The sequence below is a fragment of the Drosophila yakuba genome, chromosome X (genome assembly GCF_016746365.2).
Source record: "Drosophila yakuba strain Tai18E2 chromosome X, Prin_Dyak_Tai18E2_2.1, whole genome shotgun sequence".
Classification (NCBI taxonomy): Eukaryota; Metazoa; Arthropoda; class Insecta; order Diptera; family Drosophilidae; genus Drosophila; species Drosophila yakuba.
The window spans coordinates 4,938,588-4,958,077 of NC_052526.2; the positions used below are offsets into that span (position 1 = coordinate 4,938,588).

The following is a 19,490-nucleotide window of genomic DNA, read 5'->3' on the forward strand; positions in this document are numbered from 1 at the left end:
TAGGAGGTATGCACCACCATAACTTCTCTTATCAACTCAACAATTTGACAATTTCACTAGAAATTCGAAATTGGCTTTTTGACTTTTCGGGATATGCATTTCGGTAAGTCCGAAGTTACAAAAAAAGAGATTAAAACAAAGAATGTCATGTGTGTACATACATATGTATATATTTTTGAGAAATTGAATAATGTTTGATAGATATGCTCAAAATATTGCTAAAAAGTGCAAGCCAAATGTGAGACAATGACAATGATTAGGCGTAAATGAAAATTAATTAACTGAGACGGATGAAAAACAATAACAAAGTACAGTCGCTGCTTTCCTCTCTCTCTCTATTTGCGGTTGCTCGCGGGTTTTCTCCCACTGCATTGCACATTGCGCATACGTCACGTTGACATCGCAGCCTCTTGATTTATATTTTATGCTTCTTGTTGTCTTCAATTTATAACTGGTTAGTACATTCGGTTTTTGAAAATAAGCTCATTTAACAAAGTTTTAAGATAAATGTCAAATAACATTGACTCGAATGCTACCAAATACATATAAAAAGAATGGGTAGAAAAGGGGGGCTTCTGCTATCAGAAGCAAAAACAAACGTTTTACGAAAGTCAGAAAAGCAAAGTCTCTCCACATCTCTCTCTCTTTCTCTCTCTTTGCCATCCAACTCTCTTGCGCCCAGATTCACCAGTAAGTACCACTACTCATACGCAGACACTGTTAATTACAGAGCGTTCGCTTTGATTATGACAGCAGATGAAGAAGAGGAAGCAGCAGGGAAGAAGAAGAGCAGAATAAAGCGGCCTTTCAAGAATTCAACGATCCGCTACAATATGTATATATCCATATCAATAATGAAAATATTATAAACCAAGTACCTAAACAATGTAAGCGCAAACTTACAAATGAATAACCCAAAGAAAGCGAGATTCTTTTAATAGGAAATTTAATCCCTAGATATCGAAATAACTCCTTTTTTCTTATTTTTTATGCTTATGCTGATGCTAATACGACAACAATGGATTCTAATAGATAAGGGAGTGCGCTTATTTTTTTTTCATAAAATGGTATCGAAAATTCCCACCTCTCTGTATCATTGTATATGGAATAACTTAAATTTTTTTCACAATGATTCATCTGCGGGGTTTGAACGCTCCTCAATAACAATGTAGCGCATTCAAATTGTACACGTAGCCCCAAAACACACACAGACACCCAGCCTCTCTCGGTTTACTCTTCCCCTCTCACTTACACCAAGTGCAGTCATGTGCATGCATTTATGACCTACAATAATAAGCGGCAGGCGTTGGCAGCGTGCGCAAGCGAGATGGTTATACTAGCTAAAGAGGCCCAGAGGAAGGAGAGCGACGCGAGAGGGTGGTTCAAAAAGCGTGGGAGGGTGGGAGAGGGAGTGCGTGTTTGTGTTATCGCTGTGTTGTCTTTACCGCTATTTCGGCTTCGTCTAAATCACGCGACACAAAAACAAAAGCAAGAGAGAAAGACAAGGACAGAGCGAGCATTTGTATTTTCTGTTTGCTTTTGTTCTTGCGTGTGTGCATTTTGGGGTGTTGTCATTGCAAATGCAAAATGCAGATGTGTCTCTCTCTTAGGAGAGATAACTAACTTAGTCATAATGTTTGATAACATTGTAAGCTGTATTCTGTTTTAGTTTGCTGGATCTAAAAAATATTTTGGGTATTCTTAAAGCGTCTGATTGCAGTTTTAATTACATATGCTTGTATCCTACTTTCCCTGTCTATGTTATACAATTTTATATTAAATCCAAATTCTTTTGTGTTTTGTGTCGTTCCGTTTATTTCATTTTTGTGATAGCTTGTAATTTTAATTAAATTAATAAAACTGATTTTGTTCTTATCTTTTAGCGTTCTCCGCATTCTCTTCGAATGCCGCTTTAAACCATTTTTCGCTCTTTGCTAAGCTCACGTGTCAGCTTCGGTTTGTTTGCCTTTTCTTTTGGCAAAGCTAAAAGCTGCCACGCAAACGACCTCTCCCTCTCGTTCGCTCTTAATTTTTTTCCATCTAGACGTCTCCCTCGCACTGTAATTGCTTTCCCTCTTTATTATTCTCTCGCCACACGCTCTTTGCATGTTTTTTTGTGTTCAATGACTTGGCTGACGTGTTTACTGGTTTACCTTTTGTTGTTGTCTTCGTTTCTTTCATTTCTTTTCGATTTGGTTTTAGCTTTGCACGCTGCTTTGTTATTGTTGTCGCTGATGTCAGATACAAAACTGACACACACACCCACACATTTATCGAGGCATGTGCAATATGTGAAAAATACAGACTCTCTTCCCACTCTCTTTGTCTCATTCTCTCTCTTTGCCCAACGAACAATGAATGACAGAAATCAGTAACAAATTTATGAAAATAATTGTATAATAAAATCGAGGGTAAAAACTGTTTTAAAAATAAAAATAATTCCAAAATTTAAAAAAAACCGTCAAAATAAAATCAATGTAAACAACATTCAAAAAAATAAGCAAATAAGAACGAAAATGTTACTGAAAAGCGTTCTTAAAACATCTTTTGGTTCACCCCAAAATTAAAAACAATAAAGCATTGAAATTTTATACAAAAAACCAAGGAATTTTCAATATGACGCAAGTAACATAAAAAAATTTGAAAATTCAGAGTGCACTAGCCAAAAACAGAAATTGAGGGGAAAAACAAAAATATTGCTAATTTTTGTGCTGACAATGTATGACAACGTTGACATTGAAAATGTGACAAAAATAATTATTTATAATTTTTGGCGGTTCGCTGTTTTTTCTGCAGGTTTTTGTTGATTAATATTTAACAAGCGTGTGGGAAAATTGTATACTTTGTATTTTCTTTGAAGTTCCGCTCGAAAGCAGTTCTTCAGAGTATGAGCTTTAATTTTTCGATGTTTATTTTCAATTCTAGGAAGTGTCAATTTATTACTAATACTTGGTAATTGCATTATATGTAGTGCATCAGCTTTACTTCGAATTTTAATTATGTAATATTGATTACAAAATCGCCGCTTAATTATTATTTTTATAAATAGTGCTAGGTAAACGGAATTTCGGTGTGGAATTGTTCGAGGGAAATCATTTAGTTAGCTATTTGTCTTCCATTGTGATACACACAATAAGTTTTTAACTACTTTATTCAGACACCTGCAATTCGTCACTTGAAACTGTATGCTTTAAGCATTACTCACTTTTTAGCTTATCAGCCTTTCGCTTTACCTAACTTTTGTTATAGCCAACGAAAGAGAAGGGAGGGGGCCTTTCGGCTCCCCAACCTTAGCCCCCCCATTCCCAATTTTTTTTCTATGAACGGACTACAAGTGCCATTTAGTCTGTGACTGTCAGAAGTGACTAATGCCCCCCTTTCCTGAGCCCCCATAAAGAGAGACTGTGTTACAACGCCTCTGATAACGTCGACTGCGACGCTTGCAGCACTGCCGGCGTCGCTGACGTCAGCGGCGTAACAAAGCAAAAAAAATGCAATGTTAACTGAAGGAATTAAGACGGAAACCATGTGTAAAGGGGATTATTACAAATCTTATTGCCAATTTAAAAGATTAAATAAATATACATTCACATACATAGTTCCAAACCGATGTACTACTGATCGGATCGACAAACGTATGTATGTATGTATGTATATCTCCACTCTATAAGACCGAAATCGAACAGAGACAGAAATCGGAAGCGGAAAGGAGCTAGCAGCACAGCCCTATGCTCGACAAATTAAAATCGAATTAATTTTTGCAGCAGCCAAATAACTTTTAATGCTGAAATAATTGCAATTGTTAGCTTAAAAAAATCAGACAATTTGCTTTATTTGTTGTAGTTTATCTATTTATTTTTTCGCTTTTTTGTGTCTCAAGGTTTTGTTTTCCAGTTCGTTATATAAAGATTGTAACTGAACTCGTTTTGGTTCTCATATGTGTTTATTTGATTGTTTGTAAATAATCTTGCATTTGGATCTTAAGATTATGTAAGTAGCTACATAGATTAATATCTATTCCGTATGAGTTATATTTTCTGTCTGTTATCTGATATCATCAGGTGGCGCCATCTGTCGGCATTCCGTTGCGTTATCTTTAATTGCTAGTTATTTTGTATGATAAATTTGAATGTTTCTTGTCTGTTATTTTCATATTTAGACTAAAGTCTGCAAGCAAGGTACCTTAAGAAAATTATTTTTACTTTCACCACCCACAAATCACAATAAATAAGCAATGTTATGTTTTTTTTCATTTGGTCTGCGACGCGTTTGTTATGGTGTTGTTGCTATTGTTTACATTTTTGCCAATGCTTTTTTGTAGCCTTTTAATTGTTTTTACACGTTTATTGGGGTTAAGGCCTTCTTGACTGGCCATCACCTTTTCTTTTTTGTTTTTATTTTATATGATATTATTGTTTGGTGCTTTATCCATATTGTTGTATGTGTGAACATGTATACAATTTTTTATTTATTATGAATTTCGGTATAGTTTGCTCGTTTGGGTTTTATTTTGAAAAGCTGCAAAATAATACGTAAAAACGATTTCACTTTTTGCTCCGACGGGGGCGTGAACGAACATTGCCAAAAGTTAAAAAATATTACTATGTATGTATGTATGTACATATGTCTACTTATAAAGGGGCATTTCGCATTAATAATAACGGTAAATAGATAAATTATTTATATGTGCTGATGATGCAAAACATAAATAGATTATCTGCATTTAATGTTGGATATAATATATCTGCTATAAATACATAATTTCCGTTCCCAAAAATCAAAGGTGTATAATTCTTATAAGAATTTACTCCCATTAGCAAGCGAAATTGCAATTTTTATTGGTTGTGTTGAAAAGAAAATTTGCTCTTGTTTGTGATGTTTGTTTTATATTTTTTCTTTCCCATTTCGCATTGCAGGCGTCTCAGTCTCGCTTTTCGTCTTATAGAACTCTCAAGGTCATCCGCGCATGCGAATTTAATTTTTTTGCACTCTGTTTTTGTTCTCATTTTGCTTGCGAGAGTGTGCGAATATTTTCGGGCAAAAAAATAAATAAATTGTGGGTTCGCAGGGTATGCGAAGGGGTCCCGGTGGATGAGCGATAAAGTTGAGCGACCCTCCTTAGCAACACGTGTGGCCAGCCCTCTCTTTCTAGTTGTCTATTTGCCTCTCTCTCTGTCCGCTTGCACTTGTATGCACAGCACAATATTGGCATTTGCAATCGCACTAAAGGGGGGTACTTACGACCATTGAATGATTTTTTAAGAACTATTTTAGGCTTAATATCATTGCTCAGAATTTATACATGCATATATGGATGGATGCATAAATGCTTTTTGTATTAAACATACATACATAGTTGCTCATAGCCAGTCCACCCTGTAACTGCAAGGTTTTCCCCACTTTATCTTCCTCTTCTCATTCATCCGCCTCTTCTTTGTTTTGCACCTTGTTTTGCCAATGTGAGCCAAGTCGCGTTGACAAAAGCAAAGAAAAAAAGTTGAAACACAAACAAGCAAACGCAATTTTATTTATCATTTCATTTCATTTTTCTTTTTATTACTGCATACAATTGAAGCCTACCAATCAAAAGCAAGTGAATACACATAAGAATTACCTATAAATTGGATTTTAACAAAATTAATAAGTTCTAGAAGTCTTTTTAGATGTTGTCATTCGAACTTTTAAGCCCAAACATTTCAAACAATTCTGGATCACATGATATAACCCGCCTTTCGCACATAAATACGAGTACAGTAATCGCTCGTTAATAGAACGCAATGATTTGTTGAATATCAAAACTTGTCAAATGTTATTTTTTTATTATTATTATTGTACACTTTATGATTAATATATATTTTACAAGGCAAATGGTTTAGTTTTAAAGTTTTGGTATAAAAAAATATAATCTGGCAACCACTTTGAAACTAATTGAAAGTACAATTTTGTAAATACAAAGTGTATCAATATTCGGACACATAAATTAATTATTTCTTTACAATATGTACAAATGAATATTTTAATCTACATTCTAGAGAAATTTTCACAAATAAATGTAATTTTCAAATTGGTTTTTTCCCCTCTCTTCGCCCTGTTTCATTTTTGAAACTGACTCATGGAACTGCAGTCTTCTGCTTCTTTTAGCTTTTGATTAGTATTAGTTCATGCTTTTGAGGTGACCTTGAAAAAGTTTACTAACATTTCGCGTTTTTTTTGCGTTTTTCGTCGCTTGCTTTTTCCAAGCGATTATTCGGCTTTATGCAATTTTGTTGGTGCTTGTTTTTTTGCCACCCCCTAACACTGCCCCCGATTATGCCATCTATTTTCGCTGACGCAAAAGAGAAAAGAGAAAGCGCTACAGGTACAGTGAAGACTCCATATTGTTGACGATGTTCACCGAAATCTAAAGTTATTATTTAGATATTTAAAGTGAAGTAAATTCCATTTAATATCTGCATTTATTTAAAGTTCAAAATGTAACGTTGAACTTATTGCGAGTTGACAGTACTTTTTTCGAGTATTTCTAGGTTATGGTCAAGGCGAAATCTAAGCAAATTTGAAGGCTAAACGTAGGCACGAAGAGTGATGAAGAGAAACGTTTTTTTCTTGGTTTTTGTCTTAGAATTCTTCTGATAATTAGATTTTTGTTTTTGTGTTTTTTTTTCCTTGCAAAGCTTTTTCGTTTGTTTACGCAGAAAGGAGAGAACGAGATATGGCAAACAAATTTGGCGGAGAGATAAAGGTGTGTTGAACTTTAGCAAAAGTACATTTCATAAATTATATTTATTTTGGTTTTTAGCTAGCTGAGAATTTGCTTTTCGGTTTTCTTCAGCTGCAAGTGTGTGTGTGTGTTAGTTTTTATGACCTTTTTTATATTGTTTTTGCGACGCTTTCAAAACAAACAACGGCGTTCTCGCTCTCTTTTGACCGCTCTCAGAACTTTTGCACGTGTATGCAGCGGTTTCTCTTCCTCTTTTTAACACGTAAGCTCTAGCAAAATACCACAGCTACATACATATATAAGTGTGAGTGAGAAGGCCACACAATAAGGGTTAAAAACTGAAAAAAATTTAGATTGACCACTGACGTCAACTAAAAAAACATTTATTTGCTTAAAGTGCTTGTAAAAAACACAAAACAGCAATTGTTTTCTGCAGCTTCTTACCTTTCTGTAGTGGCAAATATATTTCTAACAATCCCTCAAAAGCTTTTAAATATATTTTCCTGGGTACATGCACTATTTAGTTTTGCCGCACGAAAGAGTGAAAAGAAATCCTTTCACTTAACTTGACTTGGCGCTCGTTATGATAGTTTCGCACTTTAAAAAAAAATAGAGAAAATAGTTGACAATTTGTTGGTAGATTTATCGTTTATTTTCCTGTTTGTTGTTGCTTCTGCTGCCCGGTTATATTTGACATTCACATTGCAACGCACACATGTTGGCATTTCATAAATACTAGTAACAGTGTGAAAGAAAAAACCATATTAAATGGGCACACTTTTGCCCGCCAAATTTAAGTAAAAACATTTTTACATTACTTAACAATAAATAAGTACTAGGATGGATTTAGATAGAAAAACGTGTTAATATATATTTAAGAATCTTTAAACCACACCAATAGAACCGGCACGGTATTACTCATTCAACAGACTTGCCTAATGATGAGTATTTGAGCCCACGTATATTGAGGCCAGTTTCTGGTCGCCGAGTATTAAAAGTAATAATTATTAATATTACTAAATACTACAAAATACTAAATACTAAATAATACTATATGCCCTTCTCTGCGCTTCTCAAAAGTCCTACTTAACTAAACTACTCTTACAATGTATTTTTAAAAATACCAAGTATAAGTTATGTATTTTTGTGGTAGTAGATGATACCAATAATGTGTTTTTGACCAAGTTTAAGTGCCTGAGCTACGTTTTTTTTGCCAGTAGCTACACCCAGCTGTCAGCTCTGACGTGGAAAGAGGTACAGAGCTGCAGAAATGAAGAGAGCCGCTATACTTTCGGACATTTGCTTGCGTCGGGGGAAAAAGAAAGGTAAATTTAAGTTCTTACTGGCTAAACCAAAATATATAACTATTAGTACCTCAAATGTAAACATGGACATTGTAATTTAAAATAAAATTGTAAAATAAAATTGAAACTAATTCTATAGTAGCTGCTATTGCTGGAGCAGTAGTTACGAATGATCATTGATTCAATGTAAACACAACAAAACGGACCATATTTGGACCACTATTTCAAATGCTGTGATCAAATTACTGATAATTATTTACGCAAAAAAACAAAAAAACGATTTTTAGCCAATTTTGTGTCATTTTTTTAAATGAAGTTATTTTTTGTTTTGAATACTAGACATTTGAATAAATAGTATTTTTGAAGTGCGATATTTGAGATGTAAACTATCGCTCATCCCTAAAACACCGGTATGCCAGAATTAAGGTCACACTTGATTTTTCCGATATTCCAAAAGGCTTACCAATCTTCGGCACTTTGCCGCGGAGCAACTGCATCCGTGCTGACCAACCGACTGGGCAAGGGTTTGTGGTTGAACTGCGCCAGAATGTCCAAGTCGCCGGATGGCGGCATGTCCGAGATGGAAACAGAGGGGGATCCGGAAAATCTGGCGGACTCACAGGATAATTCGTGGCGTGGAGTGTCCATGGAGGCTATACATCGTAATTTGCGGCCATTCGAACTGGAGAGTTTGCCATCCGTCACAGCTAGCAATCTCCATCGGGTTACGTACCAGTTGCCCGTTCGGGAAACACCGCCACGCCCCTACAAATCAGCTGGGAAATGGGACTCGGAGCATGTGCGTCTGCCCTGCGCGCCCGAGTCGAAATATCCGAGGGAAAACCCGGATGGCACCACCACCATCGATTCCCGCTGGGGAATGATCGAAAGAGCCCTTTTGCAGCCCATTGAGACAAGTGAGGAACTACAGGCGGCGATAATATCATATAATACCACCTATAGGGATCAGTGGCACTTTCGTGCCCTACATCAGCTGCTGAACGATGAACTGGACGAGAGCGAAGCACGGGTTTTCTTCGAGGATCTATTGCCGCGCATCATTCGACTGGCATTGCGGCTTCCGGACTTGATTCAATCGCCAGTTCCGCTGCTCAAGCAACACAAGAACGCCTCCTTGAGCCTGAGTCAACAGCAGATTTCGTGCTTGTTGGCCAATGCCTTCTTGTGCACCTTTCCCCGGAGAAACACCCTTAAGAGAAAGTCCGAGTACAGCACTTTCCCGGACATCAACTTTAACAGGTAAGCGACAGCAGAACAGATTCAAAGGGTAGGTTTAATATATTCCATTCTAACACAGACTTTACCAATCGACGGGACCGGCAGTGCTGGAGAAGCTTAAATGCATTATGCACTATTTCCGTCGGGTGTGTCCAACAGAGCGGGATGCCAGCAATGTGCCCACCGGTGTGGTGTCCTTCGTCCGCCGGAGCGGATTGCCGGAAAATCTGGTTGACTGGAGCGAAAGTGCGGCGCCGCTGGGCGATGTACCATTGCATGTGGACGCCGAGGGAACGATCGAGGATGAGGGCATCGGACTGCTGCAAGTGGATTTTGCGAACAAATATTTAGGTGGCGGTGTTTTGGGACACGGCTGCGTTCAGGAGGAGATACGCTTTGTCATCTGTCCGGAACTCTTAGTGGGTAAACTATTTACGGAGTGTCTGCGACCATTCGAGGCCCTGGTGGTGTTGGGCGCCGAGAGGTATAGTAACTATACGGGATATGCCGGGAGCTTCGAGTGGTCCGGCAACTTTGAGGATTCCACGCCAAGAGACAGCTCTGGTCGTCGACAAACGGCCATTGTGGCCATCGATGCCCTTCATTTTGCGCAGTCACATCATCAATATCGCGAGGATCTAATGGAAAGGGAGCTGAACAAGGCGTACATCGGATTTGTTCACTGGATGGTGACGCCACCACCGGGTGTAGCAACTGGTAATTGGGGGTGCGGCGCATTCGGCGGAGATTCCTACCTGAAAGCCCTGCTGCAACTCATGGTCTGCGCCCAGTTGGGCAGACCTTTGGCATACTATACCTTTGGGAACGTGGAGTTTAGAGATGATTTTCATGAAATGTGGCTGTTGTTCCGAAATGAAGGGACTTCGGTGCATCAGCTCTGGAGTACTTTAAGATCATACAGTAGGGTTATGAAGGAGAAGTGCTCCAAGGAGCCGCGTGAGAGTAAGGCATCCAAAAAGAAGCTATATGACTTCATAAAAGAGGAACTGAAGAAGGTCAGAGATGGGCCTGGAGAAGGAGCATCCGCTGAAGCTGGAACCTCAAGAGCAGCTGGATCTGGTGAAGGAAAATCGCAGGCAAAGCCCCCGACATCATCGAAATCCTCGCCAGAACTCAACAAGCATCCAGCCCGACCACAAACCATCATAACTCAACAAAGTACCGATCTCTTGGCCGCGCAATCATCGCAAGATAACTCAAATTCCTCGGAAGATCAGGCCATGCTTCTGCTGTCCGACGATGAGGAAGCTAATGCCATGATGGAGGCCGCTAGCCTGGAAGCAAGCAGGGGAAAAATTAGCAGCAGCAGCATAACGGGTCAAACCAGCAGTTCCGCCACGAAAACGGAAGGTGCAGGTAGCCGCCAGTTGACCCTGCTCGAGATGCTGGACTGTCATTACGAAAAGGGATCGGCCTCGAAGAGGCCACGAAAAACGCCCAACTGCAGCAAGGCTGAGGGTTCAGAAAAGAGTCGTAAGGAGATCGATGTGGACGTCAGGGACGATGAGGACGATATTGTTGACTAAGTGATATTGCACTACAGGATTGTTACTGCCCCAAATTTATGAGGTATAAAATGTAGATAACTTTAAGGACACAATTAGGGCATTTTAAAGTAGGGTGATTGTAAGTCAAATAAAGTGAATTTTTTTTTAAATTATATTGTAATCTGCTTTTCATATGACAACGCATCACAAGCAATGACAATTGTGCTAATGTTAAAAAAACTACTGTTGCGTGTGATTAATATAATTTGTCATATCATGCAAATCTTGTTTTACTGATTTCTACATCATCAGCATTCTGATGGATGTATTTTTAAGGTTACAATTCAAAGTGTAACTTAGTAAATAGCTTTATCATGCGAGATTTGTAGTTAAAGCCATTAAAGTTTCTTTTTCAACCGAAACCTGTTTATTTTCCATAGATTTTATTTCACCACAGCAAGAACATCAACAACAACCAGGAAAAAAAAGCGAATATATATATATATATATGTTCGTATATATCTAAGCAGATCCAACGTCGATGGCCAATCAGTAGTGATTGCGTCGCTTGTTGGAAGGACAGTACTCGGCGTACTCCTCCCAGGTGCAGCCCACCTTGGTGCAGCATTCGTTCGATATCGATGGAGTATGACCATCCGCTCGACGACTTCTTAGAAACATGTTGGCATAATTCACGTGCAGCCAGGTGGAGCCATCCGCTGGAAGGGCAGAAGGAGTCATTATACCCGTTACTCGTAGAGTAAAAGGGTATACTAGATTCGTTGAAAAGTATGTAACAGGCAGAAGGAAGCGTTTCCGACCATATAAAGTATATATGTATGTCCGTCTGTCCGTCCGTCTGTCTGTCCGTCTGTCCGTATGAACGTCGAGATCTCAGGAACTACAAAAGCTGGAAAGTTGAGATTAAGTATACAGACTCCAGGGACATAGACGCAGCGCAAGTTTGTCGATTCCACGCCCACTCTAACGCCCACAAACCGCCTAAGACGGCCACGCCCACACTTTTGAAAAAGGTTTTGATATTTTTTCATTTTTGTATTAGTCTTGTAAATTTTTATCGGTGTGCCAAAAATGTATTTGCCACGCCCACTCTAACGCCCACAAACCGCCCAGAGCTACGACGCCCACAGTTTTGAAAAATGTTGTGCTTTTTTTTTCATTTCTCTATTTGTTTTGCCCATTTCTATCGGTATCCCAAAAATTTTTTTGCCACGCCCCCTCTAACGCCCACAAACCGCCCAAAGCTGCCACGCCCACACTTTTGAAAAATGTTTTAATATTTTTTCATTTTTGTATTAGTCTTGTAAATTTCTATCGATTTGCCAAAAAATTTGCCACGCCCAAATTGAAATTGAAATTTCTTCTTCGCACATCCACTAGCTGAGTAACGGGTATCAGATAGTCGGGGAACTCGACTATAGCGTTCTCTCTTGTTTTGATTTTGATTTCATTGCAGGTATAGCAGAAGTTGCATTTGTAACTAGCATGTACACTTACGATCCGTGGTACTTCTCTTGATCCATGCCTCATCATTGCCCGTCCTCTTTTTGTTGCGCCGTGTCAGTCGGTAAATGTCCTTCTCGCAGGCCCAATAAAGCTGGCGGACCAGCTTGTCGCGGCAGCGGGAGTGCGTCTCCTGGTGCCACACGTTCTCCCAGTCCGATTGGGAACTAAAAGATGTATATTATTTCGAGTTAAGTGGGATTAGTACGTCGCAACACATTGCACATGGGGTTTCTAGCAGAGAGCAACCTTGTGTAAGTCCGCTTGAAACAGAGCGAACTAACCGAATGCGGTATCAAATGAATGGGAGCTCAACTCACCGCTCGCGGAAGAGCATCTCAAGACCCTCCTCGGTGTGCTGCAGTGCTTCCGGAGTTGGGATCAACGGCAGGACGAACAGGAGGAGTGCTCCGCAAAGCGTCCAGCTGCCCGTATTTTGTAATATCATGTTGGTCATTTTGGGCACTTCCCAAAGGTGAACTTGGTGGCTACGGGATCCTGATCCTGATCCTGGTGTGTGGTTCACACGACGGACGCGTGCCGACTGACCGCTGTGGCCGGTGTGTTGTCAGGTTTTGAAATATAACCGGGACCCGGGCTCCACCTGAGTGGCGGCCAACTGTCGGGCGTCGGCGGCATAATTAAATCGGTTGGCCAGCGCTCTATTTGAAGTAATGAGGCCCACTCTCGGGTCAGGACCTTTTCCACACGCGGCCAATTCAATCTAATGAAGAGCTACGGCAGCAATTGCGTATGCGACCCGTTGTCCGCTTATTGCCTTGTTTATCTGCGGGTCGTCCATTGGGCCGCAAATTGGAGCCACTTCTCTCTGTGGTTGGTACACCTGCGATTTTGCCACCCGTTCCACGTGCAACCTGTTGCTTGGCTAACAAAACATCATAAAATCGGGCAAGTTACACTGTTTGCCTCGTAAAACGAGCCGAGTGTCGGGCACTTGTTTTTATTTCGCAGCTAGCATAAATTTTGTAATATTTGCACGAATTTCAATACTGTGGTTGAAACAGTGGGCTGAAAGTAAGGAAAATATCGAGAGCCTTATAGATTTATGCTTCTCTTCCTCTCCTGTCTATTATTACAAATACTAAATAGATAAGTGTATTATGTCCTACCAGGAATAGAATAATTTGTAAAAATTATGAAAAATTTTATAAGATGATTTCCCTTCAACCCACTGTATGAATAAAAACAAAAAACCGCCCACACAAGACAATAGGTTAGCTAAATAATGTCGCTGTTTACACATTCTGTGAGAATTTATGATGCACTTTTTCTGCACACAATGCTTCACCAGCTCCAAATGGAAGTCCTTTTTCGTTTGCTTGCTTTTCGAGTTCAGTTCTTGGATGACATTGGCGGTGGTTGGTTGCCTTTTGGGAGCCTTATTTTCCTGTATTTTTTGTAAGTGCCTTCGAAGAGAACTTTTAAATAGAGAAATGTACTAAATAAAATACAAAATCTTGAATGTGTTTAAATAATCAACGTTGCAATAAGCACTGTAGTATATTCAACGTGCAGGATATATTGGTTTCAAAGCCAAATATTTACAATTGACAAACAAATCGTCATTTGTAATCAATGAGTAAACAAATAAAGGGTGAAACTAATGCTGAAATTGTTTGCCTGCCACTTAACATTATTGTAAAAAGGCTTCCCTTTAATGAACTTCAATGCTTACGATTTTAAATCAATGGATTTAAACGATTTATTTGTATTGCGCAACGACTTTGTGTTTTCAACCAAAGGTGAAGAAAAATCCACTGGCATGCCAATAAAAAATATAAATTTATATTGTGTACACAGAGTCATCAATTTTATTTAACACAATGAACAAATGTTATTGTACATATACATACATATACAAATACAATAAGTTCCGCTTTTCATTTTACGCAATAAACTATTTGCTGCATAACTGAAATGGAGAATTGATGAGTACATTTCGTAATGCATGTTTTATTCGCTAGTTTTGTTTGAATTTTCGTGAGGATAGGCGGCTAATACCCTACAGGGTACACAAAAAAACTTTTTAAATTTTACGCTTATGCTAGAATATTTCAATTTTTCCTCCGTTAAATTTCGCCATTATTTTTGCGGTTGTTTTCGTTCTAAATTCAAATATTGTTCAATTCCACAACTGTGCTAGGAATGCAGTAGAATACATTTACAAATACAAATATAAATACATATATACGCATCTATGTTGCTATACATATGCTTATATATAGATACAATAGTTTTTTATGTTAAATACAGTAGCTAACTAAATTGGGAGTATGTGTTCCTAATGGATTTCAAAATATATATATTCAATCAGAATTGTCTTTATAAATATCGAGTAAGGTAATTTACAAAGTATTTTAAAATTATATCCATTGGTTGTATGTTCCAGGCTAAATGTAATTAAGTTTTTGTAGCATCCTTTAGGAATAAAAACAAGGTTTTAACTAGGAACACTTACTCCCATTTTTGATTTCCTGTTTTTTGCGCCACATTTAAATTCGGCAAGGCCGAAGCAAATGAAAAAAAAGTCAACAAAGCAATATAAATGTTTTTATAATGTCCCTTATTTAATAGTCAAATGTTCGTAAATTGTGTTATTTATATATACTTGTAATTTACATGATTAACTTAAAAAATTACCAATTTCGCATGGTCAACAATTGGCTAATCTATGAATTAATTAATTGTAGTAGGAAATGGAAAGGACTTTCGGGTGACCTATGGCTAACTTTTGTTTTATTCAAGGGGTCTATAATTTATGCAGATGAAAGCATTGTATTTATCTGCGGTTTCTTTGTTGGTGATCTATTTAATGATTGATTTAATTTGCATAACAAAAAGGGTTAAAGGGATTATACTTGGCTTAAATATATATAGGTCGCTTATATTCAATTGAGCTTCGCTAGTACTAGAAACAAGTACCAGAGTCGGTTATTTAAGACTTTGAAACAATTTCTTGCGTCTAAAATTACAGCTCTGGTAATAAAAAGTTCTCTTACGTGCTACATAAATTTTACCTATTTTCTCTGCTTTTCTGCCAAAACATATATTTAAATAGGGAACAAAAAAAATTTTAAAAATCTTTTTAATCGTTAAATCTAATTTCAATTTCTGTGTGGTCATGTAAATCTATAATAACTTTTGTCTTCCATCTTCTTTTTTTAATAATAAATTTATATTATTAAACGCTTAATGGCTAAATGATGTATGACTTGCTTATAACATGGAAATCTACAAATTTTTACAGAAATCTCTCTGCTTTTCAAATCTATTCATTAAATTGTGTGTCAACTCTTATTAATTTCTGTTTCAGGAAATTTTTGTTTGCCATTTTCAATATTTCAGGTGCAAAATTTAACCAATTCAGATATAAACTTTAACTTTCTTAAAAATTAAAATTATTTGTTAAATTCTTAAGTCCTAGGTCCCAAATGAAACTTACACGGCGCTGAAAGTGGACACCAATCGTATAAACTCAACATAAAATACGTTTCATTTTACTTATGCTTAGGAAAATAATGCTTACACATTTTAAACTATCAAAACAATCACATTTTATAATTCGGAAAATTATATTCTCCTTATAGACATATATCGGTTACTATATATACATTATAGTTAACTTATATGCGCCGCGTTTTCATTCTAACATAAGTTTTTGTGTCCTTTGTTAGCTTTAAATTCACATTTTCTGTTTCGATTTAGTATGTCGCCTTCAAAAATGATGTGACGATCTCAATTAGTTTATTTTCGAGAGCTGTAAGTAAAGGATATTTCTTATATTTCTTAAAGTTTAAAGGCAAAAGAATAATATCACTTGTTTTATCATGTAAAAAAAAAAAGATGATGGAGTGTAAAATCATACACATACCCGCTTAGAGCATTTCAATATTGGACGTTCCGTTGCCGGTTGCAGTTCGCGTGGTCTTGGTCACCTGTTGATTGGTCATCAGAGGAGGCGGACTTCCACACCACACCACCTGCAAGTTGATTGAAGAAGATATCTCATTATTACCGAATGATGAAGGGATTTATGCGATTTCCACCTTGCGGAATGCCTTGCGAAAGTTGTCGGACAGGAAGGCATATAGTATGGGATTGATGCAGGAATTTGTGTAGGCCACCACATGGGATATAATCTGTATAATGACCGACAAGTGGCTGCCGCCGTAAAGATCCAGTGCCTTCAACACAAGTATAACCTGAGAATAAGTATTTCCAGAGTTAATGAATGAATGTCTAGTAAATACAAATAGTAAATAGTAAGTATTTCCTTTAACAACTTATATTGTTGTTTAAGCAATAGACAATACTTCAATAATTTTATTCTATTTGAAACAAATTGCATTTCAAATTTTGAACCTAATACATTTCCTTTGAGAAGCCTACATTTACTGATATTTTCCATATGCTGGCCGATTGATGCAGTTCGCATTTCTTGCACTCCGTCGTCCGAAGTGTCTGTGTAATTGTAATTTCGTTTGTAATTTGTGAGCACATTGATTTTGTGCAAACACTTTGAGTGCTGGCAACTCAAGGAGCAGCAGCTGCTGGCTTATTAAGCATTTCAGCAAATAAATGGGAAGACTGATCCAAAGGGGGGCCGGAATATCGGAAATGTCAATTTATCGCAACTATACACTGTGTTTGCCAACAAAATTTGCCACCAGCTGTTCCCACTGCCAATTTAAGCTACTCAAATCGTAAGTTAAACTTTAAGCAAATCGATTATGTGCCCCATCATTTTCTTGCCGCGAAAACTGAGAATTTAATTAGGAACTTTGCCACTCGGAATGCCTAGAAGTTTATCAAAGTTCATAGAATAACAACGACGAGCTGGCATTACTTTAAACTAACCTTGACCTATTTCTTTTTAACAGCAACAATGTTCGGTAATCATAATTCATAATGGTAATCATCGATCATAATTAGTTATATCAAAAGTCGACATTAGTTGGTTGGTTGTCAAATTGGCGATGCACCTTGTGCATTGCATTTTTGATTATTATTATATTATGGCTAGTGATTTACTTACATGAATGGGCAGCCAACAGATGGCAAATGCCAATACGACAACAACAACCATTCGGGTGACGCGCCGTTTTCCCTTTCTGAAAAAACAACCGAAATCGGAGAGTTATTGGGCGAAACATACTATACATCTATATATACTATATATACTATATGCATATATGTATATAAATGCATATCTGGGGTGCATATAAATTATGCCGCAGTTCAGTTGCTGAGTTTTGCATTGCCCACGCTTTGATTTATGAACTTTGCGTGCGGATTGCGAAGTTCACTTCGTCGCAAGTTCATTTCCATTCAAATTTAAAACGCACCCTAATGTATAAACATATGTACATGTACATAGGGTATATGTGACAGGAACCGCATCTGCTAACATGTGAGCCAAAGTAGTTTTATCAAACTTGAATCCATTTCTTCCCATAAGTGAGCACAATTTAATAGTTTTCGATTTATGACAAAACCGAACTTGGGCAAGGTATTTCTCGAAGTTTAAAGTTCGCCGCAAGTTCAACTGCAAATTGATGGTTGGAGACCCCGATCACGTCTGCGTAGCTTACGTAACTTTACTTTTTAGCTTTATCCGTAGAGCGTATTTTAAACAACTTGTTTGAGGCTATTTAAGATGCTACATTTAACGCTGAAGTCATCAAATAATAGTAATGTTTTAAACTCTGATAGCACAAAATATGACCAAATTATATAACAAAAATTGCCATTTTGCTGGATTTTTTCCGCTCATGTCACTCTCATTTTTCCGGAAACCTGTGGGAATATCGCTCACATTTTTACTTATGATTCGGTTTCGTTGACCTGGCCACTTAAAAATGCATGAACCGAAGCTCATGAGCTTTCCTCACAGCCTAATAAAAAGGCATTCATCATGGCAGTAGGTGCGTAGCAACAAACACAAAAAACACAAGTGAAAGGAAAATTCCTTCACCCATGGCGTATACGCGATATTCGCGTGTTGGAGTTTGTTGGCCATTTTCCTCTCAGGAGCATTTCATAGTATACATAGTATAACATATACTCACCGTGACTCTGCGGATGGCTTGCAGCCAGGAGCACTTTTCCAAAGACGAGCCAGCATTCCCATGTACAGGAAACAAATCAGCGTTAAGGGTGCCACATATGACGACAGAAAGAATGAGACCTTAAATGAAATACAAAGTATAAAAAGCGTGTAAATATCTTCGGATACGGATTCAAGATCACGAGTAGATTTATGCAACTTGCATGAATAAAAATACTCTACTAGGTTTAGATTTTAACTTGCTTTTGATGTGTAGATTGGTTCAAAAAACTAAACTATAGTGTGCCTGAGAAAATGTATGCCGTCAGTTAAGCCGAGTGTATAGTTATTTTTAACTTTTTTGTAGGATTGCTTTCATGCTTTTGGCTTCTGAAACTGGTCGAAGGCTTTTCCTCTGCCATCTGCTGCCATGTCAGCTTCTTTTGTTTTTGCATGAAAATTGTCAGAAGCGCTGACCCGTAATGCTGACCAGATACCAGATATGAGTGCCAGACACTTGCCAGTCCCTGAAAACGCTAAAAAAAAACCCAAAGCCCTCATTTCCATTTACCAGCTGCCGCTTAGCCGTATTCCCAACAGACAAAAAGATATATGCATTTGTATTATATATAAATAGTATCCATAAAATAAGCGTGTGTATGAAATAGTGGTGTTGGTAAAGCTGGCGGAAAAATACGAGTAGTTGTCCTGGCTTCCGGAATCTCACTCAAATAAATCGCCACAATATTGACATTAATTGTATAAAATTATTATATAACAATAGTTTAAATTAATCCTAAGCCGTTTTAAATTGGCTTTATAGTTTTGAGTGCTCTGTGACCTTTTTTTTTGCCTCGGAGCTTTTACCAACTTTTGAGAGCAGCAACAAGGATATTTAAAGTATTTGAAGCAAGTTGAATTCTTTGAGGCTTCATTCGGTTTTTTCATTGAGCTGCTAGGCTTAAAACTCATTTGGCGGCGCCTCAACTTTCGAGTGGAATCGGTTTGCCTTTGTGGAAGGCAGTCGGTAGCCAGGTGCAAATGATTAAGGCCCCTCCCACTTCCCTTTCACCCGGCAAAAACCGGATGAAAATCGAAAAACTGGCAATGAGGAGCAGCCAAATATGCAC

At 37.8% G+C, this 19,490-nt stretch overlaps 4 protein-coding genes across 5 annotated transcripts in view; 1 reads left to right on the forward strand and 3 right to left on the reverse strand.

Annotated features, from left to right (window-relative positions):
* The window catches only part of LOC6524303 (nuclear transcription factor Y subunit alpha), a 30,918-nt gene extending 23,515 nt beyond the window's left edge, over positions 1-7,403 (reverse strand). Inside the window, exon 1 of the mRNA XM_039377144.2 lies at positions 7,163-7,403. The gene's annotated coding sequence lies outside the window, so the exon portion shown is untranslated. The remainder of the gene's footprint in view (positions 1-7,162) is intronic.
* Positions 7,404-8,428: 1,025 nt separating this feature from the next.
* Positions 8,429-11,191, forward strand: LOC6524304 (poly(ADP-ribose) glycohydrolase). The gene is made up of 2 exons (XM_002100127.4): positions 8,429-9,282; positions 9,341-11,191. The coding sequence occupies exons 1-2, from the start codon at positions 8,435-8,437 to the stop codon at positions 10,806-10,808; spliced, it is 2,316 nt and encodes a 771-aa protein (XP_002100163.2). The 5' UTR covers positions 8,429-8,434; the 3' UTR covers positions 10,809-11,191.
* On the reverse strand, positions 11,178-13,437 carry LOC6524305 (probable insulin-like peptide 7). Of its 2 annotated transcripts, none has more exons than XM_039377208.2 (3): positions 12,614-13,437; positions 12,288-12,460; positions 11,178-11,542 (listed from the first exon to the last, which is right to left on the reverse strand). In XM_039377208.2, the coding sequence occupies exons 1-3, from the start codon at positions 12,748-12,750 to the stop codon at positions 11,319-11,321; spliced, it is 534 nt and encodes a 177-aa protein (XP_039233142.1). In that variant the 5' UTR covers positions 12,751-13,437; the 3' UTR covers positions 11,178-11,318. The 2 variants fall into 2 exon arrangements, with proteins under 2 accessions (XP_039233142.1, XP_002100164.1); XM_002100128.4 differs by having other exon boundaries at positions 11,178-11,488; positions 12,614-13,415.
* Positions 13,438-14,102: 665 nt separating this feature from the next.
* LOC6524306 (allatostatin-A receptor) overlaps positions 14,103-19,490 on the reverse strand; it is a 72,520-nt gene continuing 67,132 nt past the window's right edge. The window contains exons 7-11 of the mRNA XM_002100129.3: positions 18,383-18,501; positions 17,350-17,425; positions 16,361-16,516; positions 16,186-16,294; positions 14,103-16,071 (exon numbers count right to left, since the gene is read on the reverse strand). Of these exons, the coding sequence (XP_002100165.1) occupies positions 16,190-16,294; positions 16,361-16,516; positions 17,350-17,425; positions 18,383-18,501 (456 nt within the window). The 3' untranslated portion in view covers positions 14,103-16,071; positions 16,186-16,189. The remainder of the gene's footprint in view (positions 16,072-16,185; positions 16,295-16,360; positions 16,517-17,349; positions 17,426-18,382; positions 18,502-19,490) is intronic.